This window comes from Pungitius pungitius, chromosome 20, assembly GCF_949316345.1.
Source record: "Pungitius pungitius chromosome 20, fPunPun2.1, whole genome shotgun sequence".
Lineage (NCBI taxonomy): Eukaryota > Metazoa > Chordata > Actinopteri > Perciformes > Gasterosteidae > Pungitius > Pungitius pungitius.
The window spans coordinates 10808076-10833190 of NC_084919.1; the positions used below are offsets into that span (position 1 = coordinate 10808076).

Sequence of the window (25115 nt, forward strand, 5' to 3'; positions counted from 1 at the left end):
TCGTTCTGCGACACTTCATTGGTATAAAAAGTTTACAGTTGTTTAATTTGCTGCTTGTGATTGGCCCTCAGAGACGTCACTCAATGACGTACACTTGTCAGGCTCTTGAGTCGAGCGAACAGTGAAGGGAAACAGACAACGTCTGAACGGCTGTACTGGAAGTGTGTGATGGCTACCTAGCCTACTGAGCACGACGACCAGTAGTTCGTTGTATTCGAGAGTAATTGTTGTTTTTGAGGCCCCAAAACGGAACTACCGCTCTTTATTCAACGACGAAGGTGGTTGGGACGACGTCGACCGAATGTGGACCCTGCTAACTTCTAAGTGCTAACGTTAAATGAGACTTGTTCGTCGAGCGAAATTCAACTTCATCGATCGCCGAAAACATTAACTCTTCTGAAAATACGTTGAACGGAAGTCCGGCCAGGATATAATACACGGGCTTCAAGACTTGTACTCGGTCTCATACGAAGAACTACATGAATTTAACGGTTCAACTATATTTTGTAACTTGTCTTCCTCGACAGCGGTGCAAACTGTTAAGTAGTGGCGTACTTAAACGTCGGCTAATTTTAGCACGCTAGCTAGCGTCGGGTACATTAGCTGGCATGCTAGCAGTACAGTAGTTCGCTACTGTCAGGACTTTACGACTAATTCTGGCCACGTTTGTTATGGCAATGTCTTTAATACGTTTTTTAACAGCCAGACCTTTTACCAATGTGACGAAACAGTAAAAAACAAAAATCCACATTTTTGAAAGTTAGGCCATAATTTTAGTTTGTTTGCAACTGCGCGTAATGCCATGAGTTTTGGTTTAAGTTCGCTTTTGGGTTCGTGTTTTGAGGACTGTCCTCGTGTTCGAGAGTAGTAGTTTTCCGAATGATGCAGTCTTGGGACACAGTCTAAACCACCATACCGAGCGACCATGTTGGATCACACCGAATAACATCAGCCTCGGAACAGGAGACGAGCTTCGAGTCGTGCGGTTGGCTCTGCGCTTTTTGTGCTAATGCGAACAGAAGAGGGCAACTTTCACTTGCTATAGGGACAAAATAGCTCTCTTGAAGTCTTCATCAATTTATGCATCAAAATGTCGGCGATATCCGCATCCGAGAAAGTGGACGGGTTTACCAGAAAGTCCATGAGGAAGGCCCAGAAACAGAGAAAATCCCAAGGCTCGTCTCAGTACCGCACGCAGAGCGCCCCGGTGGAGCTTTCGCCGCTGCCGCAGCTCAAAGGTACGGTAAGAGGATGAAGGGGGTCACCTGTGTATGACTACGCACTATTAGATCTGTAACCCCGTGCGACCCATGACCAGCATGGGCAACACACCGGAATTAAGTTCCCAGTTGCCCCACCGTACTGCTCCTACATCTTAGGCTAATCTGTTTGAAAGTCGCGTATTTTTATGTAATGGGCGTTGCATCATTTTAGTGCTATTAATATCAAATACTGCATTTTGTCCACAGATAGTTGTTTTTTGCTTCCCTTGCATCCCTTGCTGCTTTGTTCTTGCTTCCCAAGTTACGAGCTGAGACACGGGGTAGTCTGACTGGAGCAGTCTGTGCTGAATTGACATCGAGAGAGAGATGTTGAAGGAAGGAGGGATGTATGCCTTTTTGTAATCAAGGTGTTGTCGAGGACACAGAAGGGCGAAACTCTGTGTATGCACGAGACCTGTGCGGTCTGAATGTGTTACTTGGCCTTTTCTCCTGAATGTTGATGCTGGTACTGCATGTTGATAGGAAAGATAACATTTGTAAGGTTCAGCAACCTTTTTCTTCATGGCTTGACAAGGTCATTATTTGGGATTTTACGAAGCCATAGCCGGTGCAAACATGCAGATCTATAACTTGAGTGCTGTGCCAGAGAGAAACTGATGCAGGGTTGCTGGCATGGCTAAACAAAGACGCACACAGATGGCATAACTCATTCTCAGATACAATCCAAACCGTCCCAAGTAATTCTAAGAATTTGAACTTTTAGCCTGCAGCTAACAAGCCGCTTGATCCAAGAGGGATACTACGGCTTGTATATTGAATAGATTTATTCTTCCACCTGGAAAAATCAGTGTTACCCGTTGAATAGCAGTTTTTAGAGCTTTCCCTGGGCTCATCTGTATGAGTGTTCATTTCGTCATACTACAGGTCCAGCAATATGTCTTAATAGACTGGTGTAGTGGATATTACAGGATAGAGTGTGAGCTGGAGGTCAGATGTGGTTTGTCATAATCGTCTTATTATTATGCCGGTCCACAAATAACTCTTTAATATGACAAATCTGAGCATGCACCCGGCTACATACTCGTTGTTTGTCTTCCTGCATTAGTCTGACAGAAGTGAGCCAACCTACAACCATGTTTGTTTAAGTTCTATTCACTACAATGTGTATAATCTCCACTGTGTGCTTAGACATGCTTTCACGTGTTATTTCACTGTAGAGTTGTACATGCCTTGCTGGCATAATGCAGTGGAGTAAGAAGTATAGAATATGAATACATTTTCTGAATCTGCAATATACTAGGGATAAACGTATCACAACATATAACACTGTAATGACAATAAACAATTTAAAGTCCTATTGTAATCCAGACAACCTTAACTTAAGGTATTAAACTTTGCATTTTTGCTTGTTCTTACAAAAGCTTTTATATTTTTTAATTTTATTCAAAGTGTCGTTATGAGTCATTTTCTCAGATTCAGACAGACAAGCCTGAACATCTTATCGCCAGTGTTGCATGCTCCTGGATTAACAAGTGCAGCTTCTTACTTGAAAGAAAGAGACACCTGCCTGGTCAAGTAGTTGGAACTTTTAAACATGATGCAACTCCTCAAGTCAATGAAAAGAAAATGTGTCACAAATGAGTTACGATTGCTGTCACTGAAACACATTTGACAAAGTTTTGCGCGTAATGTTTTGAGTCTTTTATGATGCATTTGGGGCGCAGCTAGTAAAAAGAAGCACTGGAATTTAAATCTAGAGCATTGCACCACTGCACCACCGTGAATGAACTTGAAACGGCATGTTGACGAACTGAAAGGGACAGCTTAACTATCCCCACTCTATTTTACTACAACCTTGAATATGAGTCATGCTTGTTGCGCTGTCTGTTGCGGTATTCAGGAAATATGTTTCTTTTTATTAGTTTTCATATCTAGTGTGCACATTTGTCACCTGGCCGCTGATGGAATAATTAGGTACATCTAATGGTATGCAGATGTCTTTGAGACTTTCTACTTTTGATTGTGTTCTGAAGTCAATATATTAATGTTCTGAGAACTGCGTTGAACTTTTGTAGTTCGTTATTCACAAAGCTGGGAAGTGTTTACTGAGAAGGAGCTATTGGCACGTGATGTACATGGCCGTGTTGAACTAACAACACCAGATGGTTTGCCACCCACTAAAAGTTAGAGCTGTACAGTTTTCAGGACTTTTGTACCATACTATTAAGCAAATGTTGCAATGCCAATATCAAAATCCAAGAATAAAAAACTACTGCTTAACAATGTTGGCAAAAAACGATGTCCTTCTATTGCAACAGACCCAAGGCTTCCATTATGTTTGCTCCATCAATACATCAGCAGACAGCACTAAATGGCTCCGCTGTCAAAATTAAAATGTGTCTAGTTGTGGAGTGGATGTGTGCAGCTCATCAAAAACTGATTTGTAAGCTGGATTTTTTATTTATTTTTCCTTCCTGGCAATCTGACATGGTTGTAAATGATCACCATAAGGACTCTACGATCGAGTTTCTTATTTTGAGGCTTGCACTTTACATGCATCTCCTGCATTGCAGGATGCAGCATGAAATTCTCATTTATATGTACTTGGAGAAGCCTACCTGCTACGGTCAAGTTCCACATGGATTCTTGGAAAAATCAAACCTTATACTAGAACCAGGATACAATGACCCAGGAAAGAGATTATGTACACTATTCATCTATTCAATTTCAATTCATTTTATTTTGTATAGCCCAAAATTACAGATTTGTCTCAAAGGGCTTTACAGTCTGCACACATGCAGCATCCTCTGTCCCAAAAAATCAGCACAGGGAAAAACCTTCCTAAAAATAAATACTTCAATGGGGAAAAAGGGAACAAGTCTCAGGGAGAACAGCAAAGGAGGGATCCCTAGGGATTTATAGACTACAATGGATGTCATGTGTACAGAATGACCAACGTAAAAAGATTGCTTATGCTTTTTTAATCTTATTAAGAATCTATGAATTGTATGTGACTTTCTATTCCTTTGCCTGTTATCTTGGGGCTGTTTTTAGGACCAGTCACAGTTGTTCAAACTAAGTTCATTGATTGGCCATCTGTTGCCTAGTAGCACACACATTGTGTGAGTCATGATTCATATACAGTGCATGAGTCTGTGGTTACAAATAGGCCACGTTCACAGGCATAGCTCCACTGTTACTATGTTAATTTGGCTTTAGATCTAAGTAACCATATTATTGCATTATATCATTGTCTCCTGGTCACAACTCAAGCCAGCTCTGGCTAAGTGGAGTAGTTTTAGTTTTTCTTTTTTTAATCATAGATGCATGAGAACAAATACTGGTGATGATGTGTGTGTTCCTCGAGTAACGAGACCAAGAACAGTTTCAGGTTTGACTAGATTGAAGAAGATGCTTCTTCCTCTCCCCTACAGTGCTTAAAGCTTGTGTTGTCTGATAGACACTGAAAAGATGAGTCACTGAGACCAACATTGTTGCCATGACAGCCAGAAGCCTTGAGAGCAAGCCGTGGAAGGTTTTACTTTCCAAATACAGACTGCTTCGTTAATATTTCTGTCCCTGCAGGGATTTTTTGAGCTCAGACGTGATTCTGAACTAAACCTAAGCCTGTGTTTGGGCGTTGAGTTTCAAGCACTGATGATTAGTGTGCTACACAGGCCTGGAAAGCTCACTTCTTTCTTTTTCTAAGTTCTCAGTCTTTATCATCAGACCAGTGACAGCCCTGACATTATTTTAGTGACATTATCTGACGTTAGTAGTCTCTTCTGATTGACCTTTTGTAGCCTCAATGATGAATCCATTTAAATCAACATATAATTTAAAATCAGCCGGTGGTGATTACACCGACCGTTGGCCACAACTCATGGAAAACGGCCTACCTCTTTTGGCCTATTGATTGACAAGTCTGTGCCGCACAGTCTGTTTCCATCATTACTGCCAGCAGATGGCAAATCAATAAATCATTTTCGAGCATGCTATTGGGACCAAGCTTTTGTGATGCACTGCAATGGTGTTTTTGTTCCGTCTCCATAACTGTGGCCTCTGGCAGGTGAGGATCTGCTTCCACCACGTTCTATAAAACCGCCTCCCAAAACTTTCTTTAGTGCCAGCAGTCTGCTTCCTGAAGACGTAAATTGTGTGATGCTAGGCTCTCTAGTGATGACCAGCTGGTTGGTGCTTTGGCGGGATTACATTGTACATTTTCTCATGGACTGGGCGGTAAAGATGTTTACCACAACACATCATTTCCTCTTCATAAATTGAAAAGGCGATCCCAGAGGGAGTTGAATAAAATGCAATTGGGAAAGTTGCAGTAATCTCATAGGCTGGGTATATCACGCAGGTTTTGAAAGCAAATGTGTTCTCTGCTGCTCTATAGATTTAAATGAAAGGTCAAGTGTTCGCAGCTCAGTAGAATACATTGCAAATTCAGCCATCCCATTGCTGCAAACTGTTTTAATGGAAATGTTTTAGAGTCTGTGCATGGCTGTGGTGTACGTTATCCTCCTCCAGCATCTGGCTTTTCTTCAGCAACTAATTATTGTCTCGCGCAAGAATGTCTTGAGTGTGCTTTTAATTTCCCCACAGCAGCTAAAAATGCAGCACAGTCTCATACAACAATTATCCTTCCAGTAATGTTTCCTGATTGTCTTAATCTTTCCACCAACCTTTTATTTGCATGCACCTATAGTGTTGGTTTAAATAAGAGTGCAACTTGTAAACAGGCAGTTGAACAGGTGCTACATGGACAAGGGAATTGAAATCTCTGCCATGCCAGAATAAATGATCCACATAATAATGGTGCATTGATCTTGTGCCACATATACTGGTGATGCCTGAGACTAATACAACCGTTTATAGTTATGGTTTAACTCGGCAATTAATTAAATGATCCACCTGTCAATAGAAACACCAGCGAGCAGTGACGATACTCGTTTCAATTCTTGGATCACAGGTTGACGTGCCTAAACGCGTCTTAAACCATTACACTTACTACAATGTCCGACCAAGAAAAACACCAAATTTGAAATTGTAAGGAACCTGTAGCCATCAAAACATCAGAAACGTACTTGAACTGAATAGTTTCTGATGGCTTTTCTTTCTACTTATTTTCCAATATTTGACAGTTTGCACCACTTGCGGATTTGAGACCGACTAGCAAATCGTTGACCTCTGAATCGAATCGTGAGGTACCATGAGATGCCCCCCCTAATAAATGGTGACAATCAAAAAATTGTATTAAGGCTTTTGAACTATGTTAAACAAATGATCTTGCATTCCAAGTAAAACAAAAGTATCTGAGCCTATCCTAATTGATGATTTACATTTTGACTACATTGTCTAGTTTTTTGTTTGCTTTTGTGATGGCTGTCCCAGTGTTTGACGTGCACTACAAACAAATGTGGAGTTTGAATCAAATGTGCCCATTTTTCCATTTTTGCACACCAAGCTGACCCCACAAAAATCTACCTGGATACATGTTCACAATTAAACAACAGCTTGTGATCTAAAAAAAATAATTTGTGTATATTATATTACTATTATCTAGGTGGATTTGTATTCCGGTCAGCTTGGTGTGCAGAAAGGAGACCAGCCTCAGTAACTCTTATTGTGCAGTCCTGTGTCGCAATGATCTGTCAACGTACTGAGGTCACCGCACCTGCATGTTTCGGTTTGTTTTTGTTTCTCAATGCTTTACTGTAGTTCTTGGAAATGTTGATATGGACCAAAAGGATATAAATTGGTGGAAAGAAATTTTGAGTCAACTCAATTGATTTCACTTGTTAAGCTAAAACGGCGATTGACTAGTTTACTCTGTTTTAACAAAGACTCCTTTGTATTCAGGGAGTAGTTTTATAGGTGCCAGGTATCAGATTTAGAGCTCTCAACTAGGCTCTCTCCCAGAAGAAAGAGTAAAGCCAGGTAGACTTGGTAGAACTCGCTGCAGACTGCTCCCTGAGGACCGTCTGGCCCGGTTAACACACACTATAGTTCACTGCCCAGTGAAGCCTCACAGTCTGGGTGAGGGGTCACTGTGAAGCATTCTCAAGGGCCGATCACTGCACACTGCTGCGGAGGAAATGCGCCCCAAGGGTCAGGCACCCCACGGGTTGAGAAATATAACTGCACTTCTGGTTCATGAGGATGGCGGGACGGAAATGGACTTTAGCGGGTACTGACTCATTTACAGTAGGTCGCATAAACAAGAAATGAGGCGCAGAAAAGAAACATTTGACTGAATAGTTTATGTAACATTTGGTCTAATCTAGTCTGCTGTGGCTAATACAGAGCAGATCAGGTGCTATGTTCCTTTTTGTTTTGTGGTCTTTTTTACATGAAGAAGAAAGTAAATGGGTTGTGACTTTCACAAGAAAGCCCCAACGTATTTTAGGTGTGTGTGTGTGTCTTCCTCTTGACTCTTGTTCCAGCAATATTAATATGGTTGACGCCCATGGCTGATAAATGCAGTGCAAAGTTCTCTATAAATGCTGTTTGATTTTGTAACCGCTTCTGTTCTTAAATGTTTTCGACAAAGGAATTATGCTTGTCGCGGCCGTCAACTTTGAGGTATTGGAAAGGTTTGTAATGAATGGTTAAACTTGTAATTCAGAGTTTCTCTCAGTAAAATAATTGATTCTCAAAAGATACAGTAGTTTGTCTATAGGACACTCATCCCTGTAGAGATCAAGAGGCACCATTAATCCCTCTGTTTTATTTATTCAAGCTAAGGAAGGAAGAATTATCCATCCATCCTGTGCTGTATTGTTTCTCCACTTAAGCCGGGGAGTTTCTTTAGTATTTTGTGTTCCCATGTGTGGTTAGGAAATTGCATTGCTTCAGATAATTGTCGAGGTGATTTTGAAGCTTTTTGTAAGACACAGAATATGCATTATATCAGCCACATTGTGATGCCAAGTTAAAATATTTTGATTAAGGAAACATTTTATCCTTTAGATTAGCTCAACCATTTATTGCCCTGAAACTAAATCTGTGTTGATAGAATGCAGCATGATTCATTTGGATTGTCTATCTGATGTCCTAAAGGACTTTCCTCTTGTTTTCATACATAGTTTCGTAGCTCCAATGGAAAAATGTTCCTCTTTGCACAGGAATTTGTGCACTCATGCATCTGTATCTGAAAGGCAAAAATAGCTTCTCATTGCTAAAAGCATCCAACATGTCAAACTGTATCTAACAGGCCCAGCACTCTGCTCTCTGGGGGATGAAGACGATTCCCTTTGAAGAAAAGATTTGGTTGCTCCTTGAGAAAAACGCATTAGAAATATGTGAAAGGCTATTTGAGGAACATGCATGACCACGACTGATGTTGTTGTTGTTGTTGTTGTGAGAAATAGTTTCAGTATCTCTTTGACATAACTGAGTCATTCTAATGCTTTACATGCTTAAAGTTGGGTGCTGTCGTGGGTATGGCTGCTCTGAGTGACAGGTGAGCGCTGCTGTCTGCTGTGTCGACACTGCCAATATGCCCCTTTCGGATGACGTCATTGAGACTTCGTCCACCCTTTTACACCAGCTGGTTTCATTGCTTCCCCCCCCCTTTCTGGTCCCAGTTCGATACTCAGTCAGCCCTTTTGAATGCAACATGCTTTGGAGAATTTATACTTTGAAATTTGGCATAAAGACAAATTAAAGCTCTCAGCTGGGTGCAGATATTGAGTCCACCCAGAGCAGCAGCAAGTAGTCTGACCTGTAGAGTTCAGTTGCATAACTACTTCGTCAGCTGTCAACACCACTGGAACATTTCACAAGGTGTGAGGCGTAGTGTGAATATTCTGCCTGTGCCTGACCGTGACTTGTCTTAGTTGCATAATGCTGCTCAACAAGAAACACTGCGCCATGACACTCCTCAACCGGCTCTTCTCCTTTTTGCTCAATTTAATCAACCCAGATGACATGAGAATAATCTCCTTCTCAAAGTCGACGAGTGGCACCCACGGCCTCTCTATTTGCGTAACCATAGTTTGTGGTTCTGGAGCTGTTGTAAATCCGACCTCCAGTGCTGGTTTACTGTGTCCTCTGGCCACCATTAGAGGGAGAGGTCCCTGTGTCTACTGCTCAGCTGGAACAGGAAATCACTGTGTACGGCCTCCAAATGCTGTTTATAGCTGAGCCGGGGTCAAATTTTGACAGCTCTAATAACCCTGATCACACTCACTGTCTAATCCACAAAAGGCTTTAGAATCAAAGCCAAGGACCTTTGTGTAGCTAAATGTATCGGGGTTGTTTCTGTTTGTCTAGCAGTTAAGCTGGATATGTAACTGCAATAAACCTGCAAGATTTGACATTCATAGGGCTTTTCTTCTTTTCTTTACTCTGATCAGTTGATTTGAACTTGTTAAAAACAAAAAACTCATGCCCTTTTTAATGAATTTCTCCAGTTGCCGGAGCCCCACCTTGTGGAACCTTTGTCCCATCTTGTCTCATTTGTAGCTCTTACGATATGCTTTCTAGTGTCTAAATGAGCGATCACTCAGTCCTTTTTTCTTGGTGTGCTTTCAGATGCCCCCTCCACGGAGCAGCAGGAACTGTTCACCCAGAAACTCCAGCAGTGCTGCATGCTCTTCGACTTCCTGGACTCTGTGATGGACCTGAAGAGCAAGGAGATCAAGCGGGCCACTCTCAACGAGCTGGTGGACTACGTCTCCACCAACAGAGGGGTGCTGGTAGAATCCACCTACCCAGAGATCACCAATATGGTGAGCACTCATACATATATAATATATATATATATACATATACATACACACACACACTTTCATTATGACTGACACTTTTTTGTTATTCTGCTCTTTCAGCTTTCTCTTAAAAACATGTTTGATTATGAGGGGGATAGCTGCTGTCTGTCAACGGGGTCGCCTAGTAGCAGCTGCTACTCCTATAAAAGGCATATATAATGATGACTCACGCATGAAGTCATACAAGGGGAAATACTGCTGCCCATGATTATTTTTGCGGAGGTTTGTGGTTGAGTTGCAGTAAGAGTCATACCGACGGTCACTGTGTGGAAAGAATCCACCGATTGACGTTTAAAAGATTCAACTACCCAGTTAAAGCGTATACAACACACTGCAAGCTAAAGGGCAAAGTCGAAAATACAAGACGTGCTGTCCCTTTTTTGCATGAAATCCCATAAACCATTCTTATTTAGCCCATTTTACTCCCTCTTTAAAATCACAAAACTGAAGTGTGGAGTTGACACACTGGTGCTTTACTAATAAGATTTAGTAATATTCTACAAATGTATTATCCAGCAATATGCAGCATTTCCATGAGTCAAGAGTGCGCAGCTAAGTTAACTACGGTCAGGGTTTTTGATTACACAATTGTCTGCTTTAAATCCAACCCTCCGCAAAGTATGTGAGGCCAACGTGGTATTGATCAGTGTATATGGAGCAGCCTAGTTTCCTCCTACAGTACAATAATGACTCATGTGCAACATTTACAGGGCTGCAGTGATTCACGCCACACTGCAGATTATCCTGGTGGACGCGAATGAGCACAGCTCAATTATCCTTCAGATTTATAACTGGCTGCAGGCCGTAATCCAGGTCATACCTTGCATCTATTGATTTAGAACTGTTTGTCTCTCGCTATTGCCTTAAAGGTGTTTTTGGTGTGTTAAGATTACTTAGTTTAAGCAGTTTATAAGCCTGAATGTTTTTTATCATTACTCTGGAAACAATTATACGTTTTTATTCACTAGTCAAGCATTGCTGCATTATTCCTGCATTTTTGCAAGTATTTAGTCTAATCTGGATAATATAAATCACCTGACTGGAAGAAAAGCAATTTGAGGGCTAAGTGCCAAATCTGAAAAACATTTTCAACCAAAATACTCACAGGACCCTTTCCCGAGTACTCTGCTGTCACATTCAGGAAACGGCACATAGACTTATTTCCAGATGCATTTGTCTTGAGGTTCTGCTGTCTAATTACAGTGATCAAGAAATAGGCCACATCCAATAAGATAATTACTGTAAACACTAATAGTGGCGCGTGAAGTAGAGAGTGTGTGCTGGAATTTGGCGGTTTGAACTCTGGCTGCGCCATGTTGAAGAGTCCTTGAGCAAGATACCCAACGCCTAATTACTCCCGGGGCAAAAATGTAAAAACCATGGTTTAACTCCGTTTGGATAAAAGCGTCAGCTAAATGACATGCAATGCAATAGTGCTTCGGTTACAATAACAAATGTAAAAACAGAAACCAGAAACTGCACTTTGCCAAACATTGTCAGCAGGGAGGCAAATGTAAATATGAAGTTCACTGGTAATGCTGTCAGCCATCTATCATTTAATGTAAATGGTTTAAACTTCTGTAACATCTGTGTTTAAGGTACAGTGTATATTAGCAACATGCTGCCCACTGACATTGTTTACCAGTTGCACCCTCAATGCAACCAAAACACCCAGCAAAAGACATCATTTAGGTTTTAAATGATTAGTTATGCCAGCTAATGCCACCAGAATTAAAGTAAATGCTATTTCTCTACTTTCACTTTGTTAGGAGATGGTAAAGCTGTAAATCTCTACAATCAAGAGCTCAAAATAACAGAAAATCACTATAGATACATTTCATTAAACATAAATATTTTTCCTGAATACAAACCTTTAAACCTGGTGTTAATTAACCGGATGGATACACTGGATTCTGTGGTGTTTCTGAAATGTTGTATTATTAGCTTTCAATGTGCCAACACAGGCAGTAAGTGTGATACAATGTCAGAAGGAAAAACAGTTCATTGGATATACTCGCACTAATGAAATCAGTGATCGATCACACTTACCTGAAGCAGTTAGTTCGTATAACATTGTACAATATGTATAAATCGCTCTGACCAGAAGCAGTTTTTAATAATGTGTTTTCATATCTGCGCTTTGAGCTGCATCAATTCCACCTTCATCGTGCTGAGGCAGAAAAAAACAGCCGGCAGGGAAACTCCCGACTAGAAGTGTGTGAGAAACGGCTCGTCGGCAACGAGCCGCTTAGCGCTGCGTCTGCTGGTTGCAGGAGGACTTGTGCCGGCTGCACAGGTGTCGCCGGCGGTGCTTCTGGGTAGCGCCGCGTCTCTTCCTGGGCGTCCTGGGTCGAGCTCGGGAGGAACCCAACTCTGTCCTAGAGGCGGTGTTTTGAACGAGGTTAAGCAAAGAGCAGCTGCACTCAAGAGGGCCGGGTTGATAATGGCTCTCCCGGATACTCCATGCTTGGCATCACATTATCATGAAGAGGTGAGGGTTTAAAGTGCCGTGCATTATGCCGCTGCAGCGGGGGCTGCTTTGATCACGGAGGTTGTGAGTACTACAAACAGCCAGGTTTCTCATCTATGTCAAAGAAGGTTCTTTTCTATAATTAGTGCTTCTAATAGAAAATCTCATCTCTCAGACAGTGTTGTTTGTATTCTCTTATCTGTGCCAGAGACTTGTGAAAAGCCCGCAGGGTTAGTTAAAAAGAGCATCTTTTGAGCTATAATTCCCCATTCATTTTCTTTAATTCTCACCTCTCCATTTTTCCTGAAAATGGCTCAATCCTTGCACAAGTTCTCTCTCCCTCTGTCTCGGTTTCTGTTTCTCGTTCTGTGCGTTGCTAGGTGCTAATATTGTCACGTAGTTTTACCCCACACGGAGTTACAGCCTCCTTTTGTCATCAGCATGGGAACACTGGCTTCACTTTCTGTATTGTCACTTAGAAATGGCCTTTGGATTCTCATACATTACTTTTACACACAAATCAGTGTCCACTTTTTCTTTCTCACACACCACCCATGTTTGCACGTATGCTTGTATACAGATAGTGTGCATCTCTGACAACTGACAAAAGCCCTTGTAGATGTATTCATTATTATAGCCATTACATTTTGAACACATTGGCCGTATATAAAAAGTGGACTTAGTCCCCGTGACATCACCCCATTGCTCTGTGGAATGTCCTTTTTGAAGTATCAAGTTTGGCATTTTTCCCATTGCCATCTTGGATTTTTGCAACATTAAGATGTTCACGGGTTTGAAGCTTCTTTATTGTCGCCAAGCAATGTGTGTCACATTCGTTGCAACAGCTTCATCAGCGCAACTTTTCCTTTTTTTTAAATAAACAATTATAGCATCAACTTATCCACTTCTCATGCATGTCTGCCCCATGTCTCTCTCTACGTGGACCTCCTGCTGAAGGCCAATAAATGGACTAATCAATACCCTCACTTAAAACTAGAGTAACAATATTTGTTTCATACCAGGAATACCAGGCTTTTTGTTATTCAGGTTATGCTCACGTGCCCAAATGCCATCCACACCACAATTCATTGTCGCCCTCTGAGCATTTTGCCTCCGATCCCCGTTCCTGGAAAAACAGTCATTGCGCTGAGGCACAATGTCCCGCCTGGCAACCCACTCAGTGAGTCATCTGATTTGAGCTCAGCCAATGAGAGGCCTCACACCAGGGAATGCTAAGTGATATGCCATGGAGAGCTGACGCACAGATTTATCTGCGTCATTATCAGCATACAGATGCTTATAAAAAACTGCAATGTACAATTTGTGTGGTCTAAATAAATGGCTTGCTTGTTGTTAACCATGTCAAAAACTGTACCTTAAGATTGTTACAGTAGAGTATCACAGAAGTATGACACAACTGGGGCCAACAAGTGAGCCAGAGGCTGCTGCAGGAAGGAAACCCGATGTAATAAATGATAACCACTTGTTGATCACTTGTCTGACGGTTCTATTTAATATTTAGAGCATTAATAGTTCTGTACTAAGGTTTGATAGCAGGGTTATTGTCTTTGTTTGCATTGTTAGCACTGATAGCTGAGGGGCACCTGCTCATCCAACTTCAAATTGAGAGCCACGTGGAGTCAATAAATATTCTCTGAATTCCACATCGAAGACTTTCAAGGGAATTTAGTGCATGGAAAGCCAAAAGATTACTGTTGCCATGTTCTTAAATGTGAAGATTCCCTGATCTTCCTAGAAGTTTAGGTTAAAATATATCATAGGCACCACATTGATATAATGTTAGGGGTGGCAACATATCAATGCAGAGGAGTACCTGTTTAAGATGTATTTGTGGTTGTATCGTGTATTCTTATTCGTGCAACCTTATTGCAGAGTTGTCACGGACAGAAATTCAGTCATTCCGCAGTCAGCGGGATCTGTTACCATTTGGCTAAAGACTGTTTGTACAAATGTTGTGTCCAGATGGTGTTTTCATCAGCCAAGAAACAGCTGCACTTGCACTGTCCGGGCACCCTAAAATAACAGGCAAATGACAGCTCAGTACAGCAGTGGCGAGCTAAATGCACGACTCTCTCAGCCTTGAAGGTGAGATGGGCTACAGCAGCACAAGAGCATGCTGGGAGCCGTTCGAATGAGCTCATGCCAAGATCCAACTAAATTGGTCATGAGAAAATCAAAGTGGATCATCTGAATGTCACATTGTTGCTAACTGAGTGACCAGCTTGATGTCTCTTCATGCCTCCAGGAATATCATAGTATATGATTGGGACTTTGATTTGTGTAAGAGCTGCAGTCAAATCATGTAAATATCGGTGGGCAATGTGTGATGGGCATGAATAAAATATTCAGAAATTTGGAATAACGTTCTTGAACAATCCTGCAATGTCTACAATAATTTTGCTGTAGAGAAAAATGCAGCTCCCCCAACTCTGTGCCTCCCTCAAATGTACTTCCTGCTAAATATAACGTGGTGGGAGAGAGGTGGCGATGACATGTTGACAATGATTGTCTTCAGTACAGATTTATAAAGCCTCACCATGGTTTGGTTCTGTTACAAAAAAATCTTCCGTTAAATTAAACATGCTCAGAAAAAGTCCAGAAAAGAAGCTGCTTTCCACTCCAATGAGTTAGCTGCCAGTGGTGTTAAAGCATTGGGTTTTTATTAGATTCCTTTTTCCTTGCTGAACAAAAAGGGAAGACCAGTGCCTTTTAGTCTTGTCTAAGTGTCCTCCAGGCATGTTCACTTAAACCATCTGTATTATATGGTTTGTCACCCTATTGGAACGCTGTCTTAGTCATTTACAATGCACAACATGGTGTATGTGGTTAAAAAGTAAGGAGTGGAGTGTGGTAAGCAATATTGATCTCAATTACAGAATGTGTTTTGGAATAATGCTACAACCAGCTTGTTTAATTATAGTCTGTGTGGAGCACTGGAAACCTAATTAAACTTTCAGTTGAATGCTTTATGGGCATTAGGCAGACGTATTGTCTTGAATCCCATCACATTTCACTTCCCTGCATGCTTAAGGGCACTGATGTTCCTTTTCTCATACTCCTGTGATGAGTGTTTTCGTATTTCATTTTGTATTAATCAGCCTTTTTATTAATCCTCTTCTTTCTCCTCCCCTCCAGATCTGCACCAATATATTCCGGACTCTTCCACCGAGCGACAACCCTGATTTTGACCCGGAGGAGGATGAACCCACTCTCGAGGCATCCTGGCCTCATGTTCAGGTACGAGTTCCATACCTTCTGAGTCTGTCCTCCTCGACCTTTTGAATACTTAATTTCATGATGTTGCCTTTGCAAGGTGCAGGGTATTTCTTTTTATTATTGCGCCTCTGACCTCAGCCTCAGATGGAGGCATTACAATTGTGGGGTATCCGTCCTTCGGGTCCATTCTTGTGACTGCGATATCTGAAGTTCAAATTTCTTACAATTTGAGACAAATTTCCACTTGGACTAAAGTATGAACTCATAAGAAGTTTGTGACAGAAGCTCAGTGTGACCCCAGAGAACATGTGTTGAACTGTGAACTCAAGAATTGATATTGACACTTTTAGTCAAATGATGGGGATTACAACTTGAACCGACATGGATGTAAACTTCAACATGAGTGCTTGGCGAGGTGTTAATTCTATTTTGTCTTTTTATATTCCAGCTGGTCTATGAGTTTCTGCTCCGCTTTCTTGAGAATCCGGATTTCCAGCCCAGCATCGCAAAGCGCCACATTGACCAGAAGTTTGTTCTGCAGGTAGGAGACTTCACATATTTTTACTCATGATTGTGTCACGGTAACATCAGGTACAAATTAACATTTATTTTATTAAACCAAGATAGTGTTTTCAGTTACAGATAGTAGTCTGTATTTCTAAATGGATTGCTTAATAATAGATGATAGATAATTAATAAAATAGTTAAGTTTAGACAATTAGTTTCATTACACTAGGACATTGAAGTTTGTAGATTTGTAACATTGAGAATGCAATTACATCTATTAAATAAATGGATAATTCTCTCATTCGATTCATTTTGTGGAGCAATATGTCAGCAAATTGGGAAAGTTGATTGTGATGATAAGAAAACAAAATATTCACATTTCAAAGTTGCAACCATTGAGTTTTTTTGTTTGAGGAAGGATTCTCATCAGCTGTAACGGATGTTCAAATCACTAGAATTCATAAAGTGGGGAATACCCGTAATTAGCAGCACAGCATGATGGTTTCTGAGACTTTGCAGTTTCATTGGTCTGACGAGTGAAACCATTAATGGGCTGCAGCTTGGCTACATCTGCTCCTCCTCCGTACACACCTACTGCAGGAATGCCTCATTTCTAACGTAGAGCCAAGCAGCAGCTAACGAAGGACCACGGGGCCAGGAATGTTGGCCGGGGCCACATCCGAGGTGCCCGGGCCGACTTTCCATGATGTGAATGTGTCTGCTTTAAATAGCTGCTGGGTGTTTACTCTTCAGGTTGAGAGGAGGACTGTAGTGGGAGCAAAGGGAACGAGGAAGTATAGGTTTGGGTGGCAATAAAGTCACGGTTAACTTGGGTCATCATAAGACGCACAGGAATGTGTCTTCACACGGTTCCGTAGATAATCACCAAAGAGAAAAAAAGCACAAAGAACAGCCAGAACGTTCAGTGGTACGTCGAGAAAAACGGGTGCTGATCAACAGAATAAGGCGTCAGGTCCTCCATACAAAGACCCAGAGTCTGGGATCCTGGTTAGCTTTAACCGGGTACATACAAACACAAACACCTCAAACAAATTCCGACCTCAGACAAACCCCGGAGCAAAGGAATGGTATTTGACTTTTGTACAGGCAGTTATTGTGGTTATTTTATTATTGTCTTGAAGCCAGATGATGTCAAGTTTGATTAGTCAGTGATTCTTGTCCTGCAACATCCCGAAGTAGCCAAAATCCATTTTACATGATTGCCTTTGTGCTCAGTACTCGCTAGTTTATTGGTAGTTTGTTTTTCTCCCAATGGGTCAGCAGGTGAGTGAATATAGAGTGAGACTGCTGTTAACCCTGCCAAAATACCGGGATATACAGTGATACTGTCAGAATCTTACAAAATACTGTGATATTCATTTTTGGCCATACCGCCCAGCTCTAATTGCAATGTGTATTCTGTCGGTATAAAAAGTATCACATTTATTATAATAATAATAATATATAGAAATTCAAAAGCAGCTGTTCCAAACATCAGAGAGGTGGTAGCCAGAATTCCTATTGTATTTTTTTAAACTTAAAGGATTCATTATTATAAAAGACTATTTACGTCATTATAGCAACAAGATATCTCCTCATATGGTCCAGATTGATAAAAGTGTTGGATAGAAAACCAGACGGTAGAATGAAATAACAAATACGAATGAAGGTACTTGATCACATTGGGGAAATACCTTCGCACAGCATCCCCACACATGTGTTTACAGTGTAGCAAACAATGAGCACATTCCTTCAGAAAGATTAGGAACATTACCCCAGTATGTCAAAGATAGACACTGTGTGCTCTAAATGCTGTGCCCTCCCAACATGCCCCTGCAGGCAATTTAGGGATTTTGTCCTGTGTAATTATCTGATGTACCAAGACTTGAATTGTGCTGGCAGGTAAAATGAGGGGAATGGAAAAAGATGGCCTTTACAAGACCCATAACATAAATAAACAGTTTGAATCAGTAGATAAGGTTCCCTTAAATATCACAGCTGGTAAAAATAAACACCCCTGCGGTCTGTGATGGTGGCATATCCTCACTTTGTACCACCAACGTCAAGTGAGCCGTCGTGTACGCAAGCCGACCTCAGGAGAAGACCGATTTAAGGCGATTTCTATGTGGCACCATTTTAATTGAGCTGAGTGCAGCAGAAGATCCTGTCTGTGCGCGGTGACGAAAACCTTCCCCTAAAAGGGGGGGGGGGGGGGGGGGGGGCTGATTTAGTCGCCATGGTGCCAGTCGCAGACAAGCATCTCCCTTAGAATCTGATTCTTTGAATCTTCTGATCTCAGTGGCATAGACTGCCTTCGACAGCGCTGTAGTAGTGTTGCCTTAAATAGCTGTTAAACACCAGCTGTTTCAGATGTAATTACGATGCAGAGCACTCACACACGCATACTGTATATTGGTTTGTTGCTAGTGCCATGTGACTTGATTATTGTGTGCGAGGTGACTGTATGAGCTTGGTAGCTTAGTACATTACATTATTAGTGTTCTAGGGGTCTTCCATGTCAGCCTGAAAGTGGGCGACAAGCACTCACCCAGAAGTATCGATACCAGGCTAACCCGCAGCGTGACTATTATGCATCAGGGGAAATGGTACAGCTTGTCACATTCCAAAACCGACACGACCTTCCATTCACACTAAATCATTTGAGAAGCTCAACAGAAAAATAAGAACGAGCGTCTGCCTACCACCAAACCCTGCGTTTGTATTGAAAAGTACAAAGAAACTGCATAAAGGTTCCGTAAATTACAGCTGTCATAACAAATAAATCATAGTGTGAGGGCGTCATGACAACACCGCAGTGAGAAGACATGGTTAAAGATGTAATTGTGTCATCTATTCGGAACAACAAATAGAAAAACAGGACTGAAAGCTGAGACTATGTGTTTGTGCGTTCAGCTCCTGGAGCTGTTTGACAGCGAGGACCCGAGGGAGAGGGACTTCCTGAAGACCATTCTGCATCGGATCTATGGAAAGTTCCTGGGTCTGCGTGCCTTCATCAGGAAGCAGATCAACAACATTTTCTTGCGGTGAGTAAAATGTTAAAAGGGCAGTGGACGAGGAAACGTGAGGCGGTTGAGGTCTCTTTTAAAAAAAAATTGATTTGCTCGCATTACTAAGCAAACACACAACCGGATTAAGCCCGCCCCCCTCAAACGGGCTAACGGGGGCACTCGGTGTCGCTTCCAACCGGCAAGGTGGAAAAGCGGTTGCACCCACTTTGACAATCTGCCGCTGAGAATAAAAATAGTGCCACAGTTGTCGGGCTCTGTCTGTACATGCAGCTGCGCCGCGAGATGGAACTGGGTTACTGAACAGAGGAGCGATGTTTGGATCCTTAGGTTGCATAACAGCGGCTAAATATTATGTTTTTGTTGGATATTTAAACAAGGACCTAGTGACCTAGGTCTAGCTTTGTCTTCATGGCAGTGCAAAGCTTTCTAATCAGGAGTCATTGCGTCCCGGTAAAATTGTACTTATGAATCGCAGCGCCTAGCGTCATAGTAAAAGCATTGGGAAGGAGCTCAGTGTTGGGAGCAGTCTGTGTGCTCTGTTGGCTCCATGTGTGTTATTTCTGTTGCAGGTTCATCTATGAAACCGAGCACTTCAACGGTGTTGCTGAGCTTCTAGAAATCCTTGGAAGGTGAGTAGTTCATTAATATCCGTTCCTACCAGAGTTCATTTATTGTCCTTCTACAACACCAAATTGATAGTGTAGTTAATGCTACATGAGAAGAACAAAAGTCATCTAACGCCTTTAGCTTTTAAACGTGTTGTTGGTTTAACCAAGCTGTTTTTAAAAAAAACTAATGATCCGTATTGAAGAAACACAGCCTTTGTTCTGTCAGAGCTTTACTGCAAACACTCCATGTTGTGTGTTTGTCTTTGCACACTTATCTCCCTCACACTGTCCTGCTGTGGCTCTGTTTGCAGTATCATCAATGGGTTTGCGTTGCCTCTGAAGGCGGAGCACAAGCAGTTCCTGATGAAGGTGCTCATCCCGCTGCATACTGCTAAAGGACTGGCCCTTTTCCACGCGCAGGTAGGAGAAACTGTGTTTAATATGAATGATTTTGTTTTATTGTTAATCAGCCATTTGAGCAGCATATTTTGTTTTCATTACTAGTGTATAACTCAAATGTACAGCTTAGTAAAGATTGTCTCTGCATCATTGAGCCCCGTCATGATGAGATGTCAGTACTACAGCACCTCCTAGTGGCTTCAGAGTGAAACTGCAGTTTCCCTGATAATTACTGCGTTTCACTGTATCTTGCACTTATAAACATAGCTGCATCGGGAATTTATAAGAATAATAACATTTATCAGGAGTCTTCATTTTAAATACATATTTAAAAAGCGCTATTGTTTCAGATTATTTTGTATGTAGGCCGATGCTGTTTTTGGGAACAGTTTGTACTTTTACTCTTTTCTTTTGTGTCCCTCAGCTGGCCTACTGTGTGGTCCAGTTCCTGGAGAAAGATCCTACACTCACAGAACCGGTACTTATTTTCGTCACTCCTCCCACTCAACGCACAAGCCTGGAGCTTTAAATGAGTCTACACTGCAGAAAAACCACCCACTCGAGCAGGCTGGGATTTTTTTTTTTTATTCTCACAAAATGCTGTCTTTTCTGTGCAGGTGATTCGCGGGCTGCTGAAGTTTTGGCCAAGAACCTGCAGCCAGAAGGAGGTAATCATCTACAAACACACTTCCCACACACTGTCAACCAGATTGTCACGTTTCTTCAAGTTCTGCACCTTGTATCGAAATAGGTGATGTTTCTGGGTGAAATTGAGGAGATTCTGGATGTCATTGAGCCAACACAGTTCAAGAAAATCCAGGAGCCGCTGTTCAAACAGATCTCCAAATGTGTGGCCAATCCACACTTTCAGGTACTGTTCCTGACGCCAGTATAGACGTTGCACGTCTGACAGGGGCGTTTCTTCTTCCCTTCATCTGACCTTTTTACTTCCTACTCAGTTCACTTCGATGATTGAGAAGAAAAGGTGTCGTTAAGCAGCACAAACGCAATCTGACTGCAGCGTTTCTATATTCTTCCTGTCTCGGCAGGTCGCCGAGCGAGCGTTGTACTTCTGGAATAACGAGTACATTCTCAGCCTCATCGAGGAAAACATTGACAAGGTCCTTCCCATCATGTTTGGAAGCCTGTACAGAATCTCCAAAGAGCACTGGAACCCGTAAGTACGGCAGTCGGGAGGCATTTGTTTTGAGCCCCGAGGTGATCAACTGATCATTAACGTATAGGAACACTGAATCATTTGCTAGTGGAACTATCTGATTCTGATGGAACGTTAATGCGCACAAACCTGCAGCAATGTGCTGTGCTTCAGATTGTGTTACAGACAGACACGCAGACACAGCCATGGGTGCATATATGTTCTTTAAAATAACAGTTTACTGTGGCCGAACATGTATGTGATAATTGTGGTAATTTTTTTCTTATGTGGCTGAATTTTTTATTTATTTTTTAACGGTCACAACTGAACTGTTTTCCTGGCGTTATAGTATTTGTTTAACTGGCTTTAGACAAAAGCCCATTGAGGTTTTCATTGTTTTCATTTGAATTATTTATAGAGAATGTTTTTGTTGTGTCTCACTTGGAGTCTCTCCGCTCTGCTGCAGGACAATCGTCGCTCTGGTCTACAACGTGCTGAAGACGCTGATGGAAATGAACTGCACGCTCTTTGATGAGTTGACTTCCTCTTACAAAGCAGACCGGCAGCGGTGAGCAGCAGATTCACGTGGCCTTTACTTAACTCGTGATGTTCGATTCCCGCTGGGTCGCTTTCTAGTAAATTGTCCCTGGTGCCATTGTGCACAAAGAAAATATGAATTTCACCCTGAGGTGATAAATAAGTGCAGCTCCTCCGGGTTCAAAGTACTGCTGGTTTATCTCCAGGCATTTTCCTTACAAACCTGATGGACCTTTCTGTTCCGTGTCCAGTTGATTTGAATTTAGCTATATCTCAATAATAAGTCTCAATAATCAGGATGCACTTGAGCTGGATTATGAGAACCAAGTGTTGGCTTTACCAAATGTCTTTTATTCTAAGCTTCTATTGAAGTAAATGTAAATTGTCCATTTTTACTATTATAATTGTGTTTTGTTTCTTTTCCCAGGGAGAAGAAGAAAGAGCAAGAGAGGGACGAACTGTGGAAGAAGCTGGACGAGTTGAGGCTCAGCAACGCCGCTCTGGTCCAGAACAACCGCCACGGGCTCCTGGGTGTCCAGAACAACAACAACAACAACAACAACAACAGTACTAGTAATAGTGACAACCAGGACAGGAGCGCCGAGGCTGCAGCCGTCACTCCAGCCAACCAAGATCCCGACGTGGGCGTGGCCGCCGGCGAGAGCCCCCCATGTGCCAAATGACACCGGACGTCGGTTTTTTATCCCGTAACGGTTTGACAACGTGTTCAGGACTGTCAGGAGAGGATTAACGGAGACAGATAAAAAACACAAATTACACCTCAACAGTATATTAAATCTACTAGAGTGACTTAGAACGCCAGCATTTCCTTGGCAGAAAATATATATATATATATAAATATATATATATTTCAACTTAAGACTATTTTTGGATGTTACACTGTGGCTGCAGTATATTGTTTATTCATCTGATCAAAGATTTATCCATTCACATTTAGTTTCTTAATTGAAAATGATTATTTCTGTTTGTTTATATTCGTTGTATGATACATGGGAAGGGGAGAAAATAATGACTTGAATTCAATGTTTCCGATTGTGCTGCGCTTGGACAAGCTGAACAGCTATTTAAAGATGTCTATTTTTTAATGCGCTTTTCCTTGTTGCCGCCAACACGTGGGTGCAAACCTCAAGGCAGAAGGGAACTGCAGTCTTTGGGAGTATTTAAGGTGCAGATGGGACCAGATCCATCTTTATACATTCAGTGTCCATCGATGTACAGAGAAGGACTGTTATCAGGAGCAGGAGAAGCTACTGCTGAGTTGTCTCGCGCTAGAGGAGGAGAATGGTAGGTTTATGGCCAAAAGAATATAAAAAGGTTGAATCCTAAAGAGTCATTGTCACAGATATGCATTGATGTCTCTGTAAGTGACTCTAGTGAAGACTAAGAAGTCTAAACTTGTTCGGCAGGATGGAACATTTATGAGGTCAGCTTTATGATTCAGTTGTTGGTGAAAAAAAACAATGTATCTGTGTGAAAACCTCAGAAGTTTATAAGATTACACTAAAGTATTGAGACGGGACTTTCAAGAGACTGGAATGAACGGAATGGGCTTAGAGGAGAAGATCCACTGCGCAGTTGGATCTTCTCGTCAAACGCTCAGCAAGAAAGAATAAAAGTATTTCCCAACGATGTAAAAAAACAAAAAACTATTACTCTAAAAGTAGTAGATTGAGAACTAAAATGATGAGACCTCTATCTCTGTTTCCTGAGTATAGACAAGACAAATATTTTTGAATGTTTGCTTTGGCAGATGGGTGATGGTGGGAAGGCGGTTTACCTTGCGTGCATATTTGCTGAGTGCGTATATGTTAGTTCGGAGGCTACTTAAAGGGAAATGCCACTCAATTTAAGATTTTCTGTACAGTACGTCGTTTCCGTGGTCTGCGAGCGCAGTCGATGATCAGCAACACAAGCGAAAAAAGCAAAGACTGTCATTGGTCATTTTCCAAATCACCTTCTTGCTGACGTTGTGTATCATTTTTCTATCCAGACAAGGCTCATCGTGAAGTAGAGATGTTCAGAAAAACCAACGCTTAGCACAGCAAAACCTCGAGTAATCTTTGGCCTCGGCGCCTGTTGTCCCTGCACCTCCCGACTTTGTAACCTCACATTTGCTTTTAGTTTCCGCCGCTGGGAGTTGACAAACCCGCTGATGAACTTGAGACTGCCGTAGATCATAGGAACAACTTGGGACTTATATTTTAAATTGAATGGTGTTCCCTCCAAACCCCCCCGAGTGTCTGCTCTTTAACTTCTATGTTCACATTTTTAGGTCCAGTCTTTTCTGATGCCTTTGTCAGTACAGCATTCCAACCTCTTTGACGTTAAAAAAAAAAAAAGAAGAAAAAAAAACTGTGTGGGGAACCTGTTTTGTAATCGCAGATCTTATTTAGGTTTCACCATAAAATAAAGTCTACTTTATCTTTCTACTCAAAGCATTACTACCTCTGTCTTTTTTTCTCCTTTTCTCCCATTGGTGTGTTGAGTTGTGGTACATGGTGGAGTTCAGCAGATGGTGCCAGTGTGCTGCAGACACATCTCTTATTTCATCACCTTTTCCCACTGAGCACAAGAAACCATCCGTAAGAGATCTGAATAAAACACGAGAAACTCACAGAAACAATCATGCGCATTTCTAAAAATTGAGAATGAATAATAATAATCCAATTAGCTAAGCGCTAAAGGAGAAATTAGACAAATTGGAGATCAGATATTTAACATGAATGAGCTACTGTTCTCTCCACCGGGAGGATGATGCCATTAGTCTCATCCATCCATTCACATGTAAACATTCTAAGAAACGGCTCACATAAAACGAGGTGTGTGTGTGTGTGTGTGCAGGAGAACACGCTGCCAACACACAACGGGGACTTAATTCAGTTCGTTATAAAATTGTACAGCTTGGTGGAAATATATGTAACTCCAGTGTGTGTCCATGCAGTGCGTATGTGTATCTGCACGTGTGTGTGTGGGTTGGGCACTGTTTGGTCAACGCTTACGTCACTGGGCACCTCAGAATATAAAGATTAGGGTTTCCAACATGACATTTTCTCACGCAAAATGCTCCCTTGACTATTTATTTTCGCTCACGTGCACGCGCCTAGTTTCCTGGAGTGGAGCGCGACAATTTCCTCGCGACCGTCACCGTTCC

General features: G+C 41.8%; 1 protein-coding gene across 1 annotated transcript; it reads left to right on the forward strand.

The window, feature by feature from the left end:
• Window positions 1–91: 91 nt before the first annotated feature.
• Window positions 92–24341, forward strand: ppp2r5a (protein phosphatase 2, regulatory subunit B', alpha isoform). Its single transcript, XM_037449115.2, has 13 exons — window positions 92–1238; window positions 9765–9961; window positions 15627–15728; window positions 16156–16248; window positions 19128–19258; window positions 19813–19872; window positions 20163–20271; window positions 20675–20728; window positions 20868–20918; window positions 21002–21121; window positions 21300–21427; window positions 21873–21974; window positions 22371–24341. Exons 1-13 carry the CDS (start codon window positions 1091–1093, stop codon window positions 22624–22626), a joined length of 1551 nt encoding a protein of 516 aa, XP_037305012.2. The 5' UTR covers window positions 92–1090; the 3' UTR covers window positions 22627–24341.
• The last annotated feature ends 774 nt before the right edge of the window (window positions 24342–25115 follow it).